The sequence below is a fragment of the Procambarus clarkii genome, chromosome 3 (assembly GCF_040958095.1).
Source record: "Procambarus clarkii isolate CNS0578487 chromosome 3, FALCON_Pclarkii_2.0, whole genome shotgun sequence".
NCBI classification, from domain to species: Eukaryota; Metazoa; Arthropoda; class Malacostraca; order Decapoda; family Cambaridae; genus Procambarus; species Procambarus clarkii.
Genome location: NC_091152.1, coordinates 53,577,118 through 53,595,020, shown reverse-complemented (window position 1 = coordinate 53,595,020; position 17,903 = coordinate 53,577,118). Strand labels below are relative to the sequence as shown.

The following is a 17,903-nucleotide window of genomic DNA, read 5'->3' as shown; positions in this document are numbered from 1 at the left end:
TGTGTGTGTCCACTCCCCAGACAGAGAAGGCGCCGAGCAGAACGGTGAGCAGGTTGATGTTGTCAGCGGTCACCCCCAACGACTCTGGCAGATACACCTGTCGACCAGATACTGGCGGAGTCTCGTCCGTCTCTGTGCACGTCCAGTCTGGTAGGTGACTGTGTGTGTGTGTGTGTGTGTGTGTGTGTGTGTGTGTGTGTGTGTGGTGTGTGTGTGTAATTACCTAAGTGTAGTTACAGGATGAGAGCTACGCTCGTGGTGTCCCGTCTTCCCAGCACTCTTTGTCATATAACGCTTTGAAACTACTGACGGTCTTGGCCTCCACCACCTTCTCACTTAACTTGTTCCAACCGTCTACCACTCTATTTGCGAAGGTGAATTTTCTTATATTTCTTCGTGTGTGTGTGTGTGTGTGTGTGTGTGTGTGTGTGTGTGTGTGTGTGTGTGTGTGTGTGTGTGTGTGTGTGTGTGTGTGTGTGTGTGTGTGTGTGTGTGTCTGTGTGTGTGTGCGTGCGTGCGTGCGTGCGTGCACGTCCAGTCTGGTAGGTGACTGAGACTCTGTGTATGTGTGTGTGTGTGTGTGTACTCACCTAGTTGTGTTTGTGGGGGTTGAGCTCTGGCTCTTTGATCCCGCCTCTCAACCTTCAATCAACAGGTGTACAGATTCCTGAGCCTATTGGGCTCTGTCATATCTACTCTTGAAACTGCGTATGGAGTCAGCCTCCACCACATCACTTCCTAATGCATTCCATTTGTAAACCACTCTGACACTAAAAAAGTTCTTTCTAATATCTCTGTGGCTCATTTGGACACTCAGTTTCCATCTGTGTTCACTAGTGCGTGTGCCCCTTGTGTTAAATAGCCTGTCTTTGTCTACCCTATCAATTCCCTTGAGAATCTTGAATGTGGTGATCATGTCCCCCCTAACTCTTCTGTCTTCCAGCGAAGTGAGGTTTAATTCCCGTAGTCTCTCATCGTAGCTCATACCTCTCAGCTCGGGTACTAGTCTGGTGGCAAACCTTTGAACCTTTTCCAGTTTAGTCTTATCCTTGACTAGATATGGACTCAATGCTGGGGCTGCATACTCCAGGATTGGCCTGACATATGTGGAATACAAATTTCTGAATGATTATACAAGTTTCTGAATGCCTTTCGTATGTTGGCCAGCCTGGCATATGCTGCTGATGTTATCGTTTTGATATGGGCTGCAGGAGACAGGTCTGGCGTAATATCAACTCCCAAGTCTTTTTCTTTCTCTGACTCTTGAAGAATTTCCTCTCCCAGATGATACCTTGTATTTGGCCTCCTGCTCCCTACACCTATCTTCATTACATTACATTTGTTTGGGTTAAACTCTAACAACCATTTGTTTGACCATTCCTTCAGTTTGTCTAGGTTTTCTTGAAGCCTCAAACAGTCCTCTTCTGTCTTAATCCTTCTCATAATTTTGGCATCGTCCGCAAACATTGAAAGAAATGAATCTATACCCTCTGGGAGATCATTTAGATCTATCAGAAACAAGATAGGACCGAGTACAGAGCCCTGTGGGACTCCACTGGTGACTTCACGCCAATCGGAGGTCTCACCCCTCACCGTAACTCTCTGCTTCCTATACCTTAGGTACTCCCTTATCCATTGGAGCACCTTACCAGCTACACCTGCCTGTCTCTCCAGCTTATGTACTAGCCTCTTATGAGGTACTGTGTCAAAGGCTTTCCAACAATCCAAGAAAATGCAGTCCGCCCAGCCCTCTCTTTCTTGCTTAATCTGTGTCACCTGGTCATAGAATTCTATTAAGCTAGTCAGGCAACATTTACCCTCCCTGAACTCATGTTGGCGATTTGTCACGAAGTCTCTTCTCTCCAGATGTGCTACCAGGTTTTTTCTCACGATCTTCTCCATCACCTTGCATAGTATACAAGTCAAGAACACTGGCCTCTAGTTCAGTGCCTCTTGCCTGTCGCCCTTTTTGTATATTGGGACCACATTCGCCATCTTCCATATTTCTGGTAGGTCTCCCGTCTCCAGTGACCTACTATACACTATGGAGAGTGGCAAGCAAAGTGCCTCTGCACACTCTCTCCGTACCCATGGCGAGATCCCGTCTGGACGAACAGCCTTTCTAACATCCAGATCCAGCAGGTGTCTCTTGACCTCCTCTCTCGTAATTTCGAACTCCTCCAAGGCCGCCTGGTTTACTTCCCTTTTCCCAAGCACAGTGACCTCACCTTGTTCTGTTGTGAAGACCTCTTGGAACCTCTTGTTGAGTTCATCACACACCTCTTTGTCATTCTCTGTATACCTGTCCTCGCCTGTTCTAAGTTTCACTACCTGTTCGTTCACTGTTGTTTTCCTTCTGATGTGACTGTGGAGTAGCTTTGGTTCGGTCTTGGCTTTGTTTGCTATATCATTTTCATAACTTTTCTCTGCTTCTCTTCTCACCCTGACATACTCATTTCTGGTTCTCTGGTATCTCTCTCTCTGCTTTCTGGTGTTCTGTATTCCAGAAGTTCCTCCACGCCCTTTTGTTCAGTTTCTTTGCTTCCATACATGCCCTATTATACCATGGATTCTTCTTTTGTTTCTCGGATTTTTCCTTTTGGGCCGGGATGTATCTGCTTACTGCCTCCTAACACTTTTGGGTGACATAGTCCATCATATCTTGTACAGACTTAGCTCTGAGGTCTGTGTCCCAAGGTATTTCCCTTAGGAAGCTTCTCATCTCCTCATAATTTCCCATTCGGTATGCCAGCCTTTTGTTTCCTAGTTCTTTTTCGGGGGGGATAATTCCTAGCTCTACCAGGTACTCAAAGTTCAATACACTGTGATCACTCATTCCTAAGGGTGCTTCCGTCTTGACTTCCCTTATATCCCACTCATTTAGGGTAAATATCGGATCAAGCATTGCTGGTTCATCCTCTCCTCTCATTCTTGTTGGTTCCTTGATGTGCTGGCTTAGAAAGTCTCTTGTGGCCACGTCCAGCAGCTTAGCTCTCCATGTTTCTGGTCCTCCATGCGGGTGTCTGTTCTCCCAATCTATCTTCCCATGGTTGAAGTCTCCCATGATCAGTAGTCCAGATCCATTCCTGCTAGCAACAGAAGCTGCTCTCTCTATTATGTTAATGGTGGCCATATTATTTCTATCATATTCCTGTCTGGGTCTTCTGTCATTTGGTGGTGGATTATATATGACTATGACTATAATTTTTTGCCCTCCAGTTGTTATTGTTCTTATAATGTAGTCACTGAAACCTTCACATCCCTGAACAACCAACTCCTCAAAATCCCAGCCTTTTCGTACTACACCACCACCACCACCACCTCTTCCTTCTCTCTCTTTCCTCATAACATAATAGTCCTGTGGGAACACTGCATTTGTTAATGTTTTCGTCAGCTTTGTTTCTGTGAGAGCTATTATGTCTGGGTTTTCCTCTAGTACCCATTCTCCAAGTTCATTTGCTTTATTTGTAATTCCATCTATGTTAGTGTACATTGCCTTGAGGCTCACTTTCTTCTGTCCCTTCTCAAATCTCCTCCTTGGTGAGTGTTCTGCTGGTGGAGGAAGCTGTGCCATGGGTGTGAGGATTTGTGAGGTGGATAATAGGGTTGCAGAGGATACTGGGATGAGGGGTGGGGGGTCAAGTGAAGGGGGAGGGAATGGGGTTAAAGGGGCGGGAAGACAGGAAGGAAAGGGGGGTTTTCTATGCAGAGGAGGGTGGTGGGGGTTGCCCTCCCCGCTGGTGTTACTGGGTAGCTGGTTGTGTGTGTGTGTTTGTGTGTGCGCGCGTGTGTGTGTGTGTGTGTGTGTGTGTGTGTGTGTGTGTGTGTGTGTGTGTGTGTGTGTGTGTGTGTGTGTGTGTGTGTGTGTGTGTGTGTGTGCACGTCCAGTCTGGTAGGTGACTGTGACTCTGTGTGTGTGTGTGTGTGTGTGTGTGTGTGTGTGTGTGTGTGTGTGTGTGTGTGTGTGTGTGTGTGTGTGTGTGTGTGTGTGTGTGTGTGTACTCACCTAGTTCTCACCTAGTTGTGTTTGCGGGGGTTGAGCTCTGGCTCTTTGGTCCCGCCTCTCAACCGTCAATCAACAGGTGTACAGATTCCTGAGCCTATCGGGCTCTGTCATATCTACACTTGAAACTGTGTATGGAGTCAGCCTCCACCACATCACCCCCTAATGCATTCCATTTGTCAACCACTCTGACACTAAAAAAGTTCCTTCTAATATCTCTGTGGCTCATTTGGGCACTCAGTTTCCACCTGTGTCCCCTTGTGCGTGTTCCCCTTGTGTTAAATAGACTGTCTTTATCTACCCTATCAATCTCCTTCAGAATCTTGAATGTGGTGATCATGTCCCCCCTAACTCTTCTGTCTTCCAGCGAAGTGAGGTTTAATTCCCATAGTCTCTCCTCGTAGCTCATACCTCTCAGCTCGGGTACTAGTCTGGTGGCAAACCTTTGAACCTTTTCCAGTTTAGTCTTATGCTTGACTAGATATGGACTCCATGCTGGAGCTGCATACTTCAGGATTGATCTGACATATGTGGTATATAATGTTCTGAAAGATTCCTTACACAAGTTTCTAAAGCCCTTGTGTGTGTGTGTGTGTGTGTGTGTGTGTGTGTGTGTGTGTGTGTGTAGTCAGCTGTGTACTCACCTATTTGTGCTTGCAGGGGTTGAGCTTTGGCTCTTCTCAACTGTCAATCAACTGGTGTACAGATTCCTGAGCCTACTGGGCTCTATCATATCTACATTTGAAACTGTGTATGGAGTCAGCCTCCACCACATCACTGCCTAATGCATTCCATCCGTTATCTACTCTGACACTGAAAAAGTTCTTTCTAACGTCCCCGTGGCTCATGTGGGTACTCAGTTTCCACCTGTGTCCACTTGTTCGCGTACCACCAGTGTTGAATAGTTTATCCTTGTTTACCCGGTCGATTCCTCTGAGGATTTTGTAGGTAGTGATTATGTCTCCCCTTACTCTTCTGTCTTCCAGGGTCGTAAGTTGCATTTCCCGCAGCCTTTCCTCGTAACTCATGCCTCTTAGTTCTGGGACTAGTCTAGTGGCATACCTTTGAACTTTTTCCAGCTTCGTCTTGTGCTTGACAAGGTACGAGCTCCATGCTGGGGCCGCATACTCCAGGATTGGTCTTACATATGTGGTGTACAAGATTCTGAATGATTCCTTACACAGGTTCCTGAACGCTGTTCTGATGTTAGCCAGCCTCGCAAATGCCGCAGACGTTATTCTTTTTATGTGGGCTTCAGGAGATAGATTTGGTGTGATATCAACTCCAAGATCTTTCTCTGTCCGTTTCATTAAGTACTTCATCTCCTATTCTGTATCCTGTGTCTGGCCTCCTGTTTCCACTGCCTAGTTTCATTACTTTGCATTTACTCGGGTTGAACTGCAACAACCATTTGTTGGACCATTCACTCAGTCTGTCTAGGTCATCTTGTAACCTCCTACTATCATCCTCTTTGCATCATCAGCAAACATTGAGAGAAACTAGTATATACCCTCTGGGAGATCATTTACATATATCAGAAACAGTATAGGTCCATGGACTGACCCCTGCGGGACTCCACTTGTAACGTCTCGCCAATCTGAGACCTCACCCCTCACACTGACTCGTTGTCTCCTGTTGCTTAGGTACTCCTTTATCCAATGGAGTACCTTCCCTTTCACTCCAGCCTGCATCTCCAGCTTTTTCACTAGCCTCTAATGTGGTACTTTATCAAAGGCTTTCTGACGATCCAAAAATATGCAGTCTGCCCACCCTTCTCTTTCTTGCCTTATTTTTGTTGCCTGGTCGTAGAATTCAAGTAACCCTGTGAGGCAGGACCTGCCATCCCTGAACCCATGTTGATGCTGTGTTACAAAGTTCCTTCGCTCCAGATGCTCCACTAACTTTCTTCGCACAATCGTCTCCATCAGCTTGCATGGTATGCAGGTTAGGGACACTGGCCTGTAGTTTTGTGCCTCCTGTCTATCCCCTTTCTTGTATATCGGGACTACGTTAGCTGCTTTCCAAATATCTGGCAGTTCCCCTGTTGCCAGTGATTTGTTATACACTATGGAGAGTGGTAGGCACAGTTCTTTTGCTCATTCCTTTAGTATCCAAGGGGAGATTCCATCTGGGCCTATATCCTTTGTCGCATCCAACTCGAGTAAACACTTCCTTACTTCTCCGCTGGTAATCTTAAACTCTTCCAGTGGTTCCTGGTTAGCAATTCCCTCTCTTATCTTTCGAATTTCTCCTTGCTCTAAGGTGAAAACCTCCTGGAATTTCTTATTCCATTCCTCACTCACTTCCTTGTCGTTTGTAGTGAATCCTTCTGCCCCTATCCTTAATTTCATAACCTGTTCCTTTTCTGTCGTTTTTCTCCTGATGTGGCTATGCATCAATTTAGGCTGAGTCTTTGCCTTGCTTGCGATGTCATTTTCGTATTGTCTTTCTGCCTCTCTTCTCATCCTGACATATTCATTCCTGGCATTCTGGTATCTTTCTCTGCTCTCCAGTGTCCTGTTATTCCTATAGTTTCTCCATGCCCTTTTACTTTGCTGCTTAGCTAGCCTACATCTCTGATTAAACCATGGATTTCTCATCTTTATTTCTCTGTTTTCCTTTTGGACTGGGACAAACTTGTTTTCTGCGTCCTTGCACTTCTGCGTGATGTAGTCCATCATATCTTGGGCCGTCTTTCCCCTGAGCTCTGTTTCCCATGCTATATCTGTTAGGAATATTCTTATCCCCTCATAGTTTCCCTTTCGGTATGCAAACCTTTTGGTTTCGGTATCCCTCCTCGAGTTCAATAACCCTTCTTCAATCAGGTACTCAAACACCAGTACACTGTGGTCGCTCATTCCTGCTGGGTCCACAAAACCTATTTCTCTTATGTCGGAATCGTTCAGAGTGAAGACTAGGTCGAGTCTCGCTGGTTCGTCATTGCCTCTCATCCTTGTGGGTTCTCTGACATGCAGGGTTAAAAAGTTTCTAATCACCACCTCCAATAGTTTGGCTCTCCACGTATCCTCGCCTCCATGCAGTTCCTTGTTCTCTCAGTCAATCCTTCCGTGATTGAAGTCGCCCATGATGAGCAGGTGGGATCTATTTCTACAGGCAGCAGAGGCTGCCCTCTCAATTATAGTGTTAACTGCCATGTTGTTGTTTTCATACTCTTGACTGGGTCTTCTGTCATTTGGTGGAGGGTTGTATATTACTGCTATTACTATTCTTGGTCCTCCCATTGTCATGGTGCCTGCTATGTAGTCTCTGAAACCCTCACAGCCCGGGATAGCCATCTCCTTAAAACTCCATTCCTTTCTCATGAGTAGGGCCACTCCGCTTCCTCCCCTACCTTCCCTCTCTTTTCTTATTATTGTGTACTCCTGGGGAAACACGGCATTCGTTATGATTCCAGAGAGTTTTGTTTCAGTGAGTCCGATTACATCTGAGTTCACTTCTTGTGCTCTTTCCTTTAGTTCATTTGTCCTGCTTGTGATCCCATCTATGTTCGAGTACATCACCCTGAAACTGACTCTCTTCTGCTTCTCCTCTGGGGGGGACCTGTGGGATCTGGGGTAAGTGGGAGCTGGGGGGGATCTGGTATGGGGAGACTGGTGGAGGAGGGAGGACTTGGGGGGGTGGGGGAGAGGGGGAGGGTATGGGGGTGAGAGGGGGAGGGTAGGGGGGAAGTAAGTAAGTAATTATCAAAAGAAGGCACCAAACCGGGAAGGGTATGTAGCACCATCAAATGTGCGGAATAATCAGAGGGCGCTAAATATCACCAAGGATGCCAATACGAGAACAAAAACGCATAAGGCGAACGATATCAAAAGTATCCGAGTCACCAAGAATTCCATTGAGGGACAGGTGACCGGGAGGTGCGGTCGGACAGCAAGACACATGCTCGTCCTGGAAGTCAGGACATTCAAGAAGGACATGCACGACCATAAGAGGGACAATGCAATTAGGACAATAAGGAGCAGGGCGGTGCTCCATCAAGTGACCATGGGTTAAGGGAGTATGGCCAATATGCAACCTCGCCAGAGCTGTTTCCCAACACCGGTTACGGTGGCAGGAGGACGGCCACGAGGAAACACAACATTTAAGAGTACGAAGTTTGTTACCAGTAACAGACGACCAAGAAGCCTGCCAACGAGTAAGAATGGAGGAATGGATAACCGGGTAAAAGTCGGAATATGGAATACCTTTACGAGAGATGGGACAAGAGCGGACAGCTTCCTTTGCGGCAGCATCCGCATGCTCATTTAAAGACACACCAATATGGCTGGGAACCCAACAAAACTCAACCGACTTAAATTTACTGTGGACAAGAAACAGCCAACGCTGGATCTCAACAACTACTGGATGAACCGGATTAAAGGACCCAAGAGCCATGAGGGCACTACGCGAGTCAACAACAACTACAAAGGAAGACTGACAACGAGAAAGCAGGAGACGAAGAGCATAGAAAATAGCATAAAGCTCCGCTGTAAAGATGCTAGTCTCCGGAGGTAAGCGACACATATAAGTGCGATCAGGAAAAACAACAGTAGCAACACCGTCTGCAGACTTAGACCCATCAGTGAAGACAGAAATGGAGCGGAAGTGAGAAGAAAAGTGCTCAAGGAAAAGGCGTTTTAGAACCGTAGGAGGGGTAAAAGCTTTTGTGATGCGGGTCAAGGATGTACAAAACTGCGGAAGGGGGACTCTCCACGGGGGCAAAGAAGGAACAACACGAGAAGAAACATTAGAAACACGATCGGAAAGAGAACTCTGCAAGCAAGATAACCGGACAGAAGGAGGGAGGTGGTGAAGAGGAACAGGAACCGCAGGAGGGGTAAAAGTTAAAGCACGACAGAGGGGAGAGGAAGGATGTTGTAAGGATCGTGCAAGATAGCGAAGACAGTAGCGATCACGGCGGTCCTGGAGAGACAGGAAGCCAGTGTCAACATACAAGCTAAGGACGGGAGTCGAACGAAAGGCACCAGAACTGAGGCGCAACCCAGTATGGTGCAAAGCATCAAGACGGCGAAGAGTAGAAGGAGAAGCAGATGAGTAAGCAGGGCAACCATAATCGAGCTTAGACAGGACGAGAGAGGAATGTAAAGCAAGGAGAGTGTACCTATCCGCTCCCCAAGAAGTATGGGACAATACCCGATGGAGGGCAAGGCCCTTAGAGCACTCAACACAGAGGTAAGAGATATGGGGAGACCAAGACAAACGAGTGTCAAGGAATAACCCCAAAAGATTCGCGGAATCTTTGTACTCAAGGGGATGACCATAAAGTGACAAAGAGGGATGAAGAACGACCCGTTTCCTAGTAGAAGACATGACACAAGTCTTAGAAGTAGAGAACTTGAAGCCATGATTGGTGGCCCAAGACGACACGGCATCAATCGCATGTTGAAGCCGGCGCTGAACGAGAGGCAGGCGAATCATCACCCTGACAACAAAGGGTAAGATCATCGACATAGAGAGCAGAGAAGACACCTGAAGGAAGAGAGGAAAGAAGACCATTGAGGGCAACCAGAAAAAGAGTAGTGCTCAGAACACTACCCTGGGGCACACCTTCATACTGCTGAAAAGAGGCAGAGAGAGCGGTACCAAGGCGCACCCAAAAGGAACGACGAGAGAGGAAGCTGCGGAGAAAGTGAGGGAGATGACCACGAAGGCCAAAAGAATGAAGCTGGGACAGAATATGATATCGCCAAGTGGTGTCGTAAGCCTTTTCCAGGTCAAAAAGGACGGCAACAACAGAGGTCCTTGCAGCAAAAGCAGTACGAATATAGACCTCCAAGTTCACCAGGGCATCTGTCGTGCTGCGGCACTTGCGGAAACCAAATTGAGAAGGGGAGTGGAGGTGATGGTGTTCCAGGAACCACATCAGACGAACGTTAACCATACGTTCAAAGAGTTTGCAGACACAACCTGTGAGGGCAATAGGGCGAAAGTCCTTAGGGGAAGTTCCCAGAGACCCTGGTTTGCGAACAGGGAGGACAAAGGCATCGAGCCAGTCCTCAGGGACTGACGACGACTCCCAGATCCGATTATACACACTCAATAAATACTGAGACGTGCACGGAGGGAGATGGTGAAGCATCTCATAATGAATACCATCGGAGCCTGCTGCTGTAGAACCGCAGAGGGCCAGGGCAGAACGAAGTTAAGAGAGAAAGAAGGGACCATTATAGGAAAGTTGAAGACGAGTGCAGAAATCTAAAGGACGAGACTTAAGGACAGGTTTACGAAGAAGGAAAGATTGGGGAAGATGAAGAAAAGAGCTAACAGAAGAAAAGTGAGAACCCAGTTCGGTAGCGACCTGCAACAGGTCCGCCACAAGAGTACCACGGAGGTGAAGGACCGGGGAAACATCGGGAACGAACTTACCCGCAATCTTGCGGATACGCTTCCAGATCTATGGCAGGGGAGTTTCGGACGTAATTGTGGAGACATAAGAAGTCCAACATTCACATTTAGCCATACGGATGGCCCTACAGGCCACCGCACTTGCTTTCCGAAAGAAAAGAAAAGAATCAGTCATCTGCCGACGGCGGTGCCTCTTCCAGGCTGCACACTTACAGCGGACAGCCCGAGCACAGTCCACATTCCACCAGGGAACGCACTTCCGTGGACCCCGAGAAGAAGAGCGAGGAATAGAGTGGAGGACAGCGTCGAAGACAGTGTCATGAAAAAGGAGGAGAGTGCGAGGGAGAGGCAGAAGGGAGAGGTCAGAGAGAGCAGCACTGAGGGTAAATAGGTTCCAGTCCGCTTTAGCAAACTGCCACCTAGGAAAAGAGAGGGAAGGGCGAAACGAGAAAAAGGAAACAAGGATAGGGAAATGATCACTGCCATGGAGGTCATCAAGAACCTGCCACGTGAAATCTAAATAAAGAGAAGAAGAGCAGAGAGAAAGATCAAGACAGGAAAGGGTGCGAGTCCGAGAGTCCAAATGAGTGGGCTCACCAGAATTCAAAAGAGACAGGGAAGAAGAGAGGAGAAACGGCTCAAGAAGGCGACCCCGGGAATTCGTCAGAACATCACCCCAAAGAGAATGACGACAATTGAAGTCACCCAGCAGGAGCACAGGCTCCGGCAAGGAGTCCAAGAGGTGTTTCAAATCAGGAAGAGAAAGCAGGACACTCGGGGGAGATAAATGGAACAAACTATGTACCATTTCCCCACAAAGATACGAGCAGCAGAACAATGGAGAGGCAAAGGAAAAAGTAAAGGAACAAAGGGAACATCAGCGCGGATCAAGAGAGCAGAAGAATTAGGAGCACCAGCAATGGCTGGGGGGGGGGGGAGAGAGAAAGGAATAGCCACGAAAACGACCAGGACGAGCACCAAGCATCGGCTCCTGGAGACACAAAGGGGCGAAAACCGTGAAATCAGAAGTTGGAGTTCGAGGAAATTGGCGTAATAACCTCGAACGTTCCATTGAAGGATAGACATCGACGAGAAGGGAAAGGACAACAACAGAGAACAAGGAAGAAACAAAGGCGAAAGAGCAATACAGCACGTTAAAGAATATCAGGGTCGAGATCAGGGTCAGCAAAGTCAGGGTTAGGGGGCATGGGTAAACTGAGCAAAGACGGAGGGAAGGAAGCGGGAGAACAGAGCAGAGGTGGGCGGGCGGGGTCAGGAGGAGGAAGAGGAGGAGACAGCGGAGAGGAGCAGTCAAGGACAGCAGCAGGCAGAGGGGGAGTAGAAAGAGGGGAGCGCACCTCAGCAAGGGCAGCAACCGAAAGGGAAGCAGGGGCCAAAGAAACCTCCATAGCAGGAACAGGGGGCGCAAGCACAGAAATGGGAGGGGAAGGAGCAACAGAGCCAGAAATAGAGGCCAAGGAAGAAAGCGAAGCCTTCTTACCTGCCGGGGAGGAGGAAGGAAAGGAGCCAGGCTTACGCTTCTGACTTAAAGAGACCGGTGTCCCAGCAACTACGTACCGGCAACGGATTCCAGCGTCTCAACAGGAGAAGCTGAACGAGAGCACTCACGACGGCCGTTAGGAGAGCGATGGACATCCGTCTGCACCGACAGGCGGCGGGGAGAGCCAATAGATGGAGGAAGAGGATGGGAAGGAGGATTGGAGGGAGACGAGGAAGAAGACACAGGAGACACGACAGACCGGGTAGAAAGAAGGGGAACCCCAGACAGAGGACCAGGAGGGGGACCCTTCGGACAGAACTCAAAGGAACAGAGGAGGGGCAGTGGGCGTATCAGGGTCCAAGGCCCAGAAACGGTTGTGAGTCTGAGGAAGGAGGGAAGGACGAGGAGAGGAAGAGCGCAATACGCGAGCATAAGAGACGTTAGCATAAGGCGGGAGCCGGCGAACCTGGCGCCTCGCCTTAGGAAAAGATAAACGCTCCCGGTGCTTCAAGTTGAGGACGGCCGCCTCAAGCTTGTAATGGATACAGGCACGGGAGAAGGTAGGATGGGCCTCACCGCAGTTGAGGCAGCGAGCTTGGGGAGAAGTGCACTCCAACTTAGAGTGACCTTCACCCCCACACAAAGGACAGAGAGAGACAGACCCAGAGCAGCGGAGGGCACCATGCCCAAACCTCCAGCACTTGTTACAAAGCCGAGGAGAAGGAATATACTCCTGGACAGAGCACCTGGCACCAGCAAGAATGACAGAGGATGGAAGGGTCCTACCATCAAAGGTGATCTTCACAACACGAAGGGCTTGACGGCGACCACCACGAGGGGGACGAGTAAACGAGTCAACCTGGAGGACAGAAAGGACTTGGGCATCAAGGATATGCCGAATATCATCGTGGCAATCCTGCAGATTCCGAACACCGGTTGCAACATGGGGCGGGAGGAGAATAGTGCCAACACTGGCTTTCATCTGAACATTCTTGGAGACCCGAACAGGATCTTGCCAAGGCAAGACAAGGCTGCCAAGCGGGAAGCTGCATCCTGAGAAGGAGCAGCAACGACACGTGTACCGAGACGAGTGGGGTTGAAGGTAACAGACGCATCCACGGAATCAACAAGATGCCGATGGAGGGAGAAATCGTCAGGAGGCGCAGAATCAAGAGGGAGGAGATCAAAGTATTTGACCAATGAAGCGGGACCAAACAAGGCCTGATACGCGGCAGTACGGGAAGGAATCGAGCGAGTGCGGCCGGGGCGCGAACGGCGTTGAGAACCCCCAGAGAGAGAGGGGTTAAAAGGCGCAGTAGTCACAACGAGAGACTTAGCCGCACCAGGGGACGAAGCGGTCACCACTGGGGGCTGGAGGCTCGACCCAACCACAGAGGAGGGAGGGGAGCTGGGGGAAGAAGTCAGGACGGTCAAAGGAGGAGCAAGGTCGGGGCCCAACGCAGCGGGAGCTACAGAGCTTGGTCTTCCAATACAGGCCGACTCGGGGGCTTGGTCGCCCACCCCACGAGCCTGAGAGGGTACAACGGAAACATGTATCGACATAGAGACGAAGAGAAAGAAATTCATCCACGAATGTGCCCCCATACCCACCATGGAGCCACAATTAGAGGCAGGATACCCAACAGGAAGCTATCGCCGATCATGCCGGGGCCCCCTAGGGGTGCGTCGTGAGTATACGCCCCACAAACGCCACCTTAAGAACCGTCAGTCCGTCGAGATCGGGTTCAGCGGCGAAAGTGGGATTGACAATAAAAAGTTCCCCTCGCTCGAAACGTCGGGTACAACAGTTCTACGGGTGCAAGAGTATGCCTCCTCAAGCACCCGGGCGTTAAAATAGGAGAAGTCCAAGAAAGATGCAAAACAAGCAAAAGGTCGGCAGGAAACGACAAGCAGATAGGAGAAGAGGGGGGAGAAAAACGAAACAGAAGGAAAAGGAAAAGGTGCTCAGCACAATAGGAGAGGACGGCAGCAGGAGCGCAAGGCTAGAAAAGGACAGAGGACTGTCCCAAGGAGCATCACACTCCAGCAGCCGCCCACAAAGCCCCCACACGGCATCAACGAGCTGAGCGGGGAGGGATAGGGGGGTAGGGGGGAAGAGTGAGAGGGGGAGGGTTGGGGGGGGGAGAGGGGGAGGGTTCGGGGAGCATGGGGGAGGAGAGGCTTTGGGGGATAGGGGAGAAGAGGGAGGAGGGCTTGGGGGGCGTGGGGGGAAAAGGAGGGCTGAGGTGGGTGAGGAAGAGGGGGAGGGTTTAGAGGAGTGGTGGAGAGGGGAAGACTTAAGTTGGGTGGGGGACAGTGGGGGGCTTAGGGGGGTGGGGGAGAACGGATGGCTTGGGGGTGGGGGAGACGGGAAGGCATGTGGGAGAGGAGTGGGCTTGGGGGAGGGGGAAGAAGGGAGGTCCTGGGGAGAGGGGTGAGTGGGAGGAGGGGGGTGAATGGGAGGAGGGGGGTGAGTGGGGGGGAGGGTGCCCTAGGTGGGTACTTAGTGGGGGGCTGACAGGGGAAGGGGCAGGTTGGGTGTCTGTTGGGTAGAATGTGGGGGTGGTGCCCCACTCCCTGTGGCTGTTGCACTGTTTGAGGAAGGTTCCCCACTCCCCTCTGGGATTGTAGGGTCCAGGGTTGTGGTACTCTGATTCCTTTCTCTCTCCCTGCGCTCCTTCCTCACATCTGCTGCCTGCATTCTCTCTTCCCTTGTCATATCCCTCTGCAGGAATACTTTTTTGAACTTCTGAACATTTGCTAGACCGCTCTTCCATGCTAACAGTTCCTCTTTCGTGATTTGGCTCATGAATACCACCTTTATCATTCGGTCTCTGTCCTTGTTGTACTTTCCAAGCCTGAAAACCTTTTCAACATTTTGGTCAGTTTCCTCCATCCTTACCACTTTAAGGATCTCGGTAACTGCGTTTTTGTCCTTGTCTCTCCGCTCCTTTTGGGCTAGTCCCTGTTTGCTCTTTAATGCCTGCTACTACTACTGCTCTTTTTCTCTCTATCATCCGGCTAGTACATCTAGCTGCTTCCTGAGAGGAAGCCACTTCCATGGCAACTTCCTTAACTGCAGACCTAGCTTCAGGGCTCTTTTTAAGCATTTCAGCAAATGAGAGCTGGGTTGTGGTGGCCCCTGCACACAGTAGCATTCCTGTCTCCCTGAGGCACGGTTTGTGTCTGGTATTGTGGAAGAGTCTCCTTTAGGCATCTTATCTCCTCCTTTGCTGCCCTTAGTACATCCTGCAGGTTGGCTACTGTCTCCTTCATTACCCTCAGTCCTTCACTGAATTCATCCCGCATTTGCTGGAGTACTTCCTTCATCCAATCTCCCAGTTCCACCCCATCCTCTGAGTTTGTCCCAGCCGCGATTGTCATCCTGCGTTTGTCACCCCGAGTTCGTGGTGTGTGTGTGTGTGTGTGTGTGTGTGTGTGTGTGTGTGTGTGTGTGTGTGTGTGTGTGTGTGTGTGTGTGTGTGTGTGTGTGTGTGTGTGTGTGTGTGTGTGTGTGTACTAACCCAGCACTAACAGACATCACCCCTACAGGTCAGCACCAGTGTGTGTGTGTGTGTGTGTGTGTGTGTGTGTACTCACCAATTTGTACTCACCTATTTGTGCTTGCAGGATCGAGCATTGACTCTTGGATCCCGCCTTTCCAGCTATCGGTTGTTTACAGCAATGACTCCTGTCCCATTTCCCTATCATACCTAGTTTTAAAAGTATGAATAGTACTATGTGTGTGTGTGTTTGTGTGTGTGTGTGTGTGTGTGTGTGTGTGTGTGTGTGTGTGTGTGTGTGTGTGTGTGTGTGTGTGTGTGTGTGTGAGTGTTTACTAACCCAGCACTAACAAACATCACCCCTACAGGTCAGCACCAGTGTGTGTGTGTGTGTGTGTGTGTGTGTGTGTGTACTAACCCACCACTAACAGACATCACCCTACAGGTCAGCACCAGTGTGTGTGTGTGTGTGTACTAACCCACCACTAACAGACATCACCCAACAGGTCAGCACCAGGCCGCCGTCCAACAGAGCGGGTACAACACCTCCGTCAACGAGACGTATTCCATTCAGGTCATCATACTCTTCAGCGCCCTCAGTCAACTGGTCATCACCTCTCACTTCCGATGACCGACAACCCTTCCCTCGGGGACGTGATAACCAAAATATTGTCGGGAATTTACTATTTTTGTAAATAAAATAGAGAGAAATCAACATATATTTTTTAGTGCCGTTATGCACCTGAGGTGTGTGGAACACAACGGTTTGTTCCAAGTGATGGCACTCATCGTGGTGTCCTGGGTGTTGTTCCAGTGGTGGAGTACACGTGGGTGTTGTTCCAGTGGTGGAGTACACGTGGGTGTTGTTCCAGTGGTGGAGTACACGTGGGTGTTGTTCCAGTGGTGGAGTACACGTGGGTGTTGTTCCAGTGGTGGAGTACACGTGGGTGTTGTTCCAGTGGTGGAGTACACGTGAGTGTTGTTCCAGTGGTGGAGTACACGTGGGTGTTGTTCCAGTGGTGGAGTACACGTGGGTGTTGTTCCACTGGTGGAGTACACGTGGGTGTTGTTCCAGTGGTGGAGTACACGTGGGTGTTGTTCCAGTGGTGGAGTACACGTGGGTGTTGTTCCAGTGGTGGAGTACACGTGGGTGTTGTTCCAGTGGTGGAGTACACGTGGGTGTTGTTCCAGTGGTGGAGTACACGTGAGTGTTGTTCCAGTGGTGGAGTACACGTGGGTGTTGTTCCAGTGGTGGAGTACACGTGGGTGTTGTTCCAGTGGTGGAGTACACGTGAGTGTTGTTCCAGTGGTGGAGTACACGTGAGTGTTGTTCCAGTGGTGGAGTACACGTGGGTGTTGTTCCAGTGGTGGAGTACACGTGGGTGTTGTTCCAGTGGTGGAGTACACGTGGGTGTTGTTCCAGTGGTGGAGTACACGTGAGTGTTGTTCCAGTGGTGGAGTACACGTGGGTGTTGTTCCAGTGGTGGAGTACACGTGGGTGTTGTTCCAGTGGTGGAGTACACGTGGGTGTTGTTCCAGTGGTGGAGTACACGTGGGTGTTGTTCCAGTGGTGGAGTACACGTGGGTGTTGTTCCAGTAGTGGAGTACACGTGGGTGTTGTTCCAGTGGTGGAGTACACGTGGGTGTCTCTCCACAGTGAGACAGCTGGTGTCAGCGGCCCTGCGCCAGGTATGGAGTGTGACAGCTGGTGTCAGCGGCCTGCGCCAGGTATGGAGTGTGACAGCTGGTGTCAGCGGCCCTGCGCCAGGTATGGAGAGTGACAGCTGGTGTCAGCGGCCCTGCGCCAGGTATGGAGTGTGACAGCTGGTTTCAGCGGCCCTGCGCCAGGTATGGAGTGTGACAGCTGGTGTCAGCGGCCCTGCGCCAGGTATGGAGTGTGACAGCTGGTGTCAGCCGCCCTGCGCCAGGAATGGAGAGTGGGACAGCTGGTGTCAGCGGACCTGCGCCAGGTATGGAGTGTGACAGCTGGTGTCAGCGGCCCTGCGCCAGGTATGGAGTGTGACAGCTGGTGTCAGCGGCCCTGCGCCAGGTATGGAGTGTGAAAGCTGGTGTCAGCGGCCCTGCGCCAGGTATGGAGTGTGACAGCTGGTGTCAGCGGCCCTGCGCCAGGTATGGAGTGTGACAGCTGGTGTCAGCGGCCCTGCGCCAGGTATGGAGTGTGACAGCTGGTGTCAGCGGCCCTGCGCCAGGTATGGAGTGTGACAGCTGATGTCAGCGGCCCTGCGCGAGGTATGGAGTGTGACAGCTGGTGTCAGCGGCCCTGCGCCAAGTATGGAGTGTGACAGCTGGTGTCAGCGGCCCTGCGCCAGGTATGGAGAGTGAGAAAGCTGGTGTCAGCGGCCCTGCGCCAGGTATGGAGAGTGTGACAGTTGGTGTCAGCGGCCCTGCGCCAGGTATGGAGTGTGACAGCTGGTGTCAGCGGCCCTGCGCCAGGTATGGAGAGTGGGACAGCTGGTGTCAGCGGACCTGCGCCAGGTATGGAGTGTGAGACAGCTGGTGTCAGCGGCCC

The 17,903-nt window shown here is 50.5% G+C and overlaps 1 protein-coding gene across 1 annotated transcript in view; it reads left to right on the top strand.

Annotated features, from left to right (window-relative positions):
* Window positions 1-16,034, top strand: part of LOC138369041 (uncharacterized) — a 53,222-nt gene extending 37,188 nt beyond the window's left edge. Inside the window, exons 5-6 of the mRNA XM_069331956.1 lie at window positions 21-150; window positions 15,880-16,034. Coding sequence (XP_069188057.1) covers window positions 21-150; window positions 15,880-16,004 — 255 coding nt within the window. The 3' untranslated portion in view covers window positions 16,005-16,034. The remainder of the gene's footprint in view (window positions 1-20; window positions 151-15,879) is intronic.
* The last annotated feature ends 1,869 nt before the right edge of the window (window positions 16,035-17,903 follow it).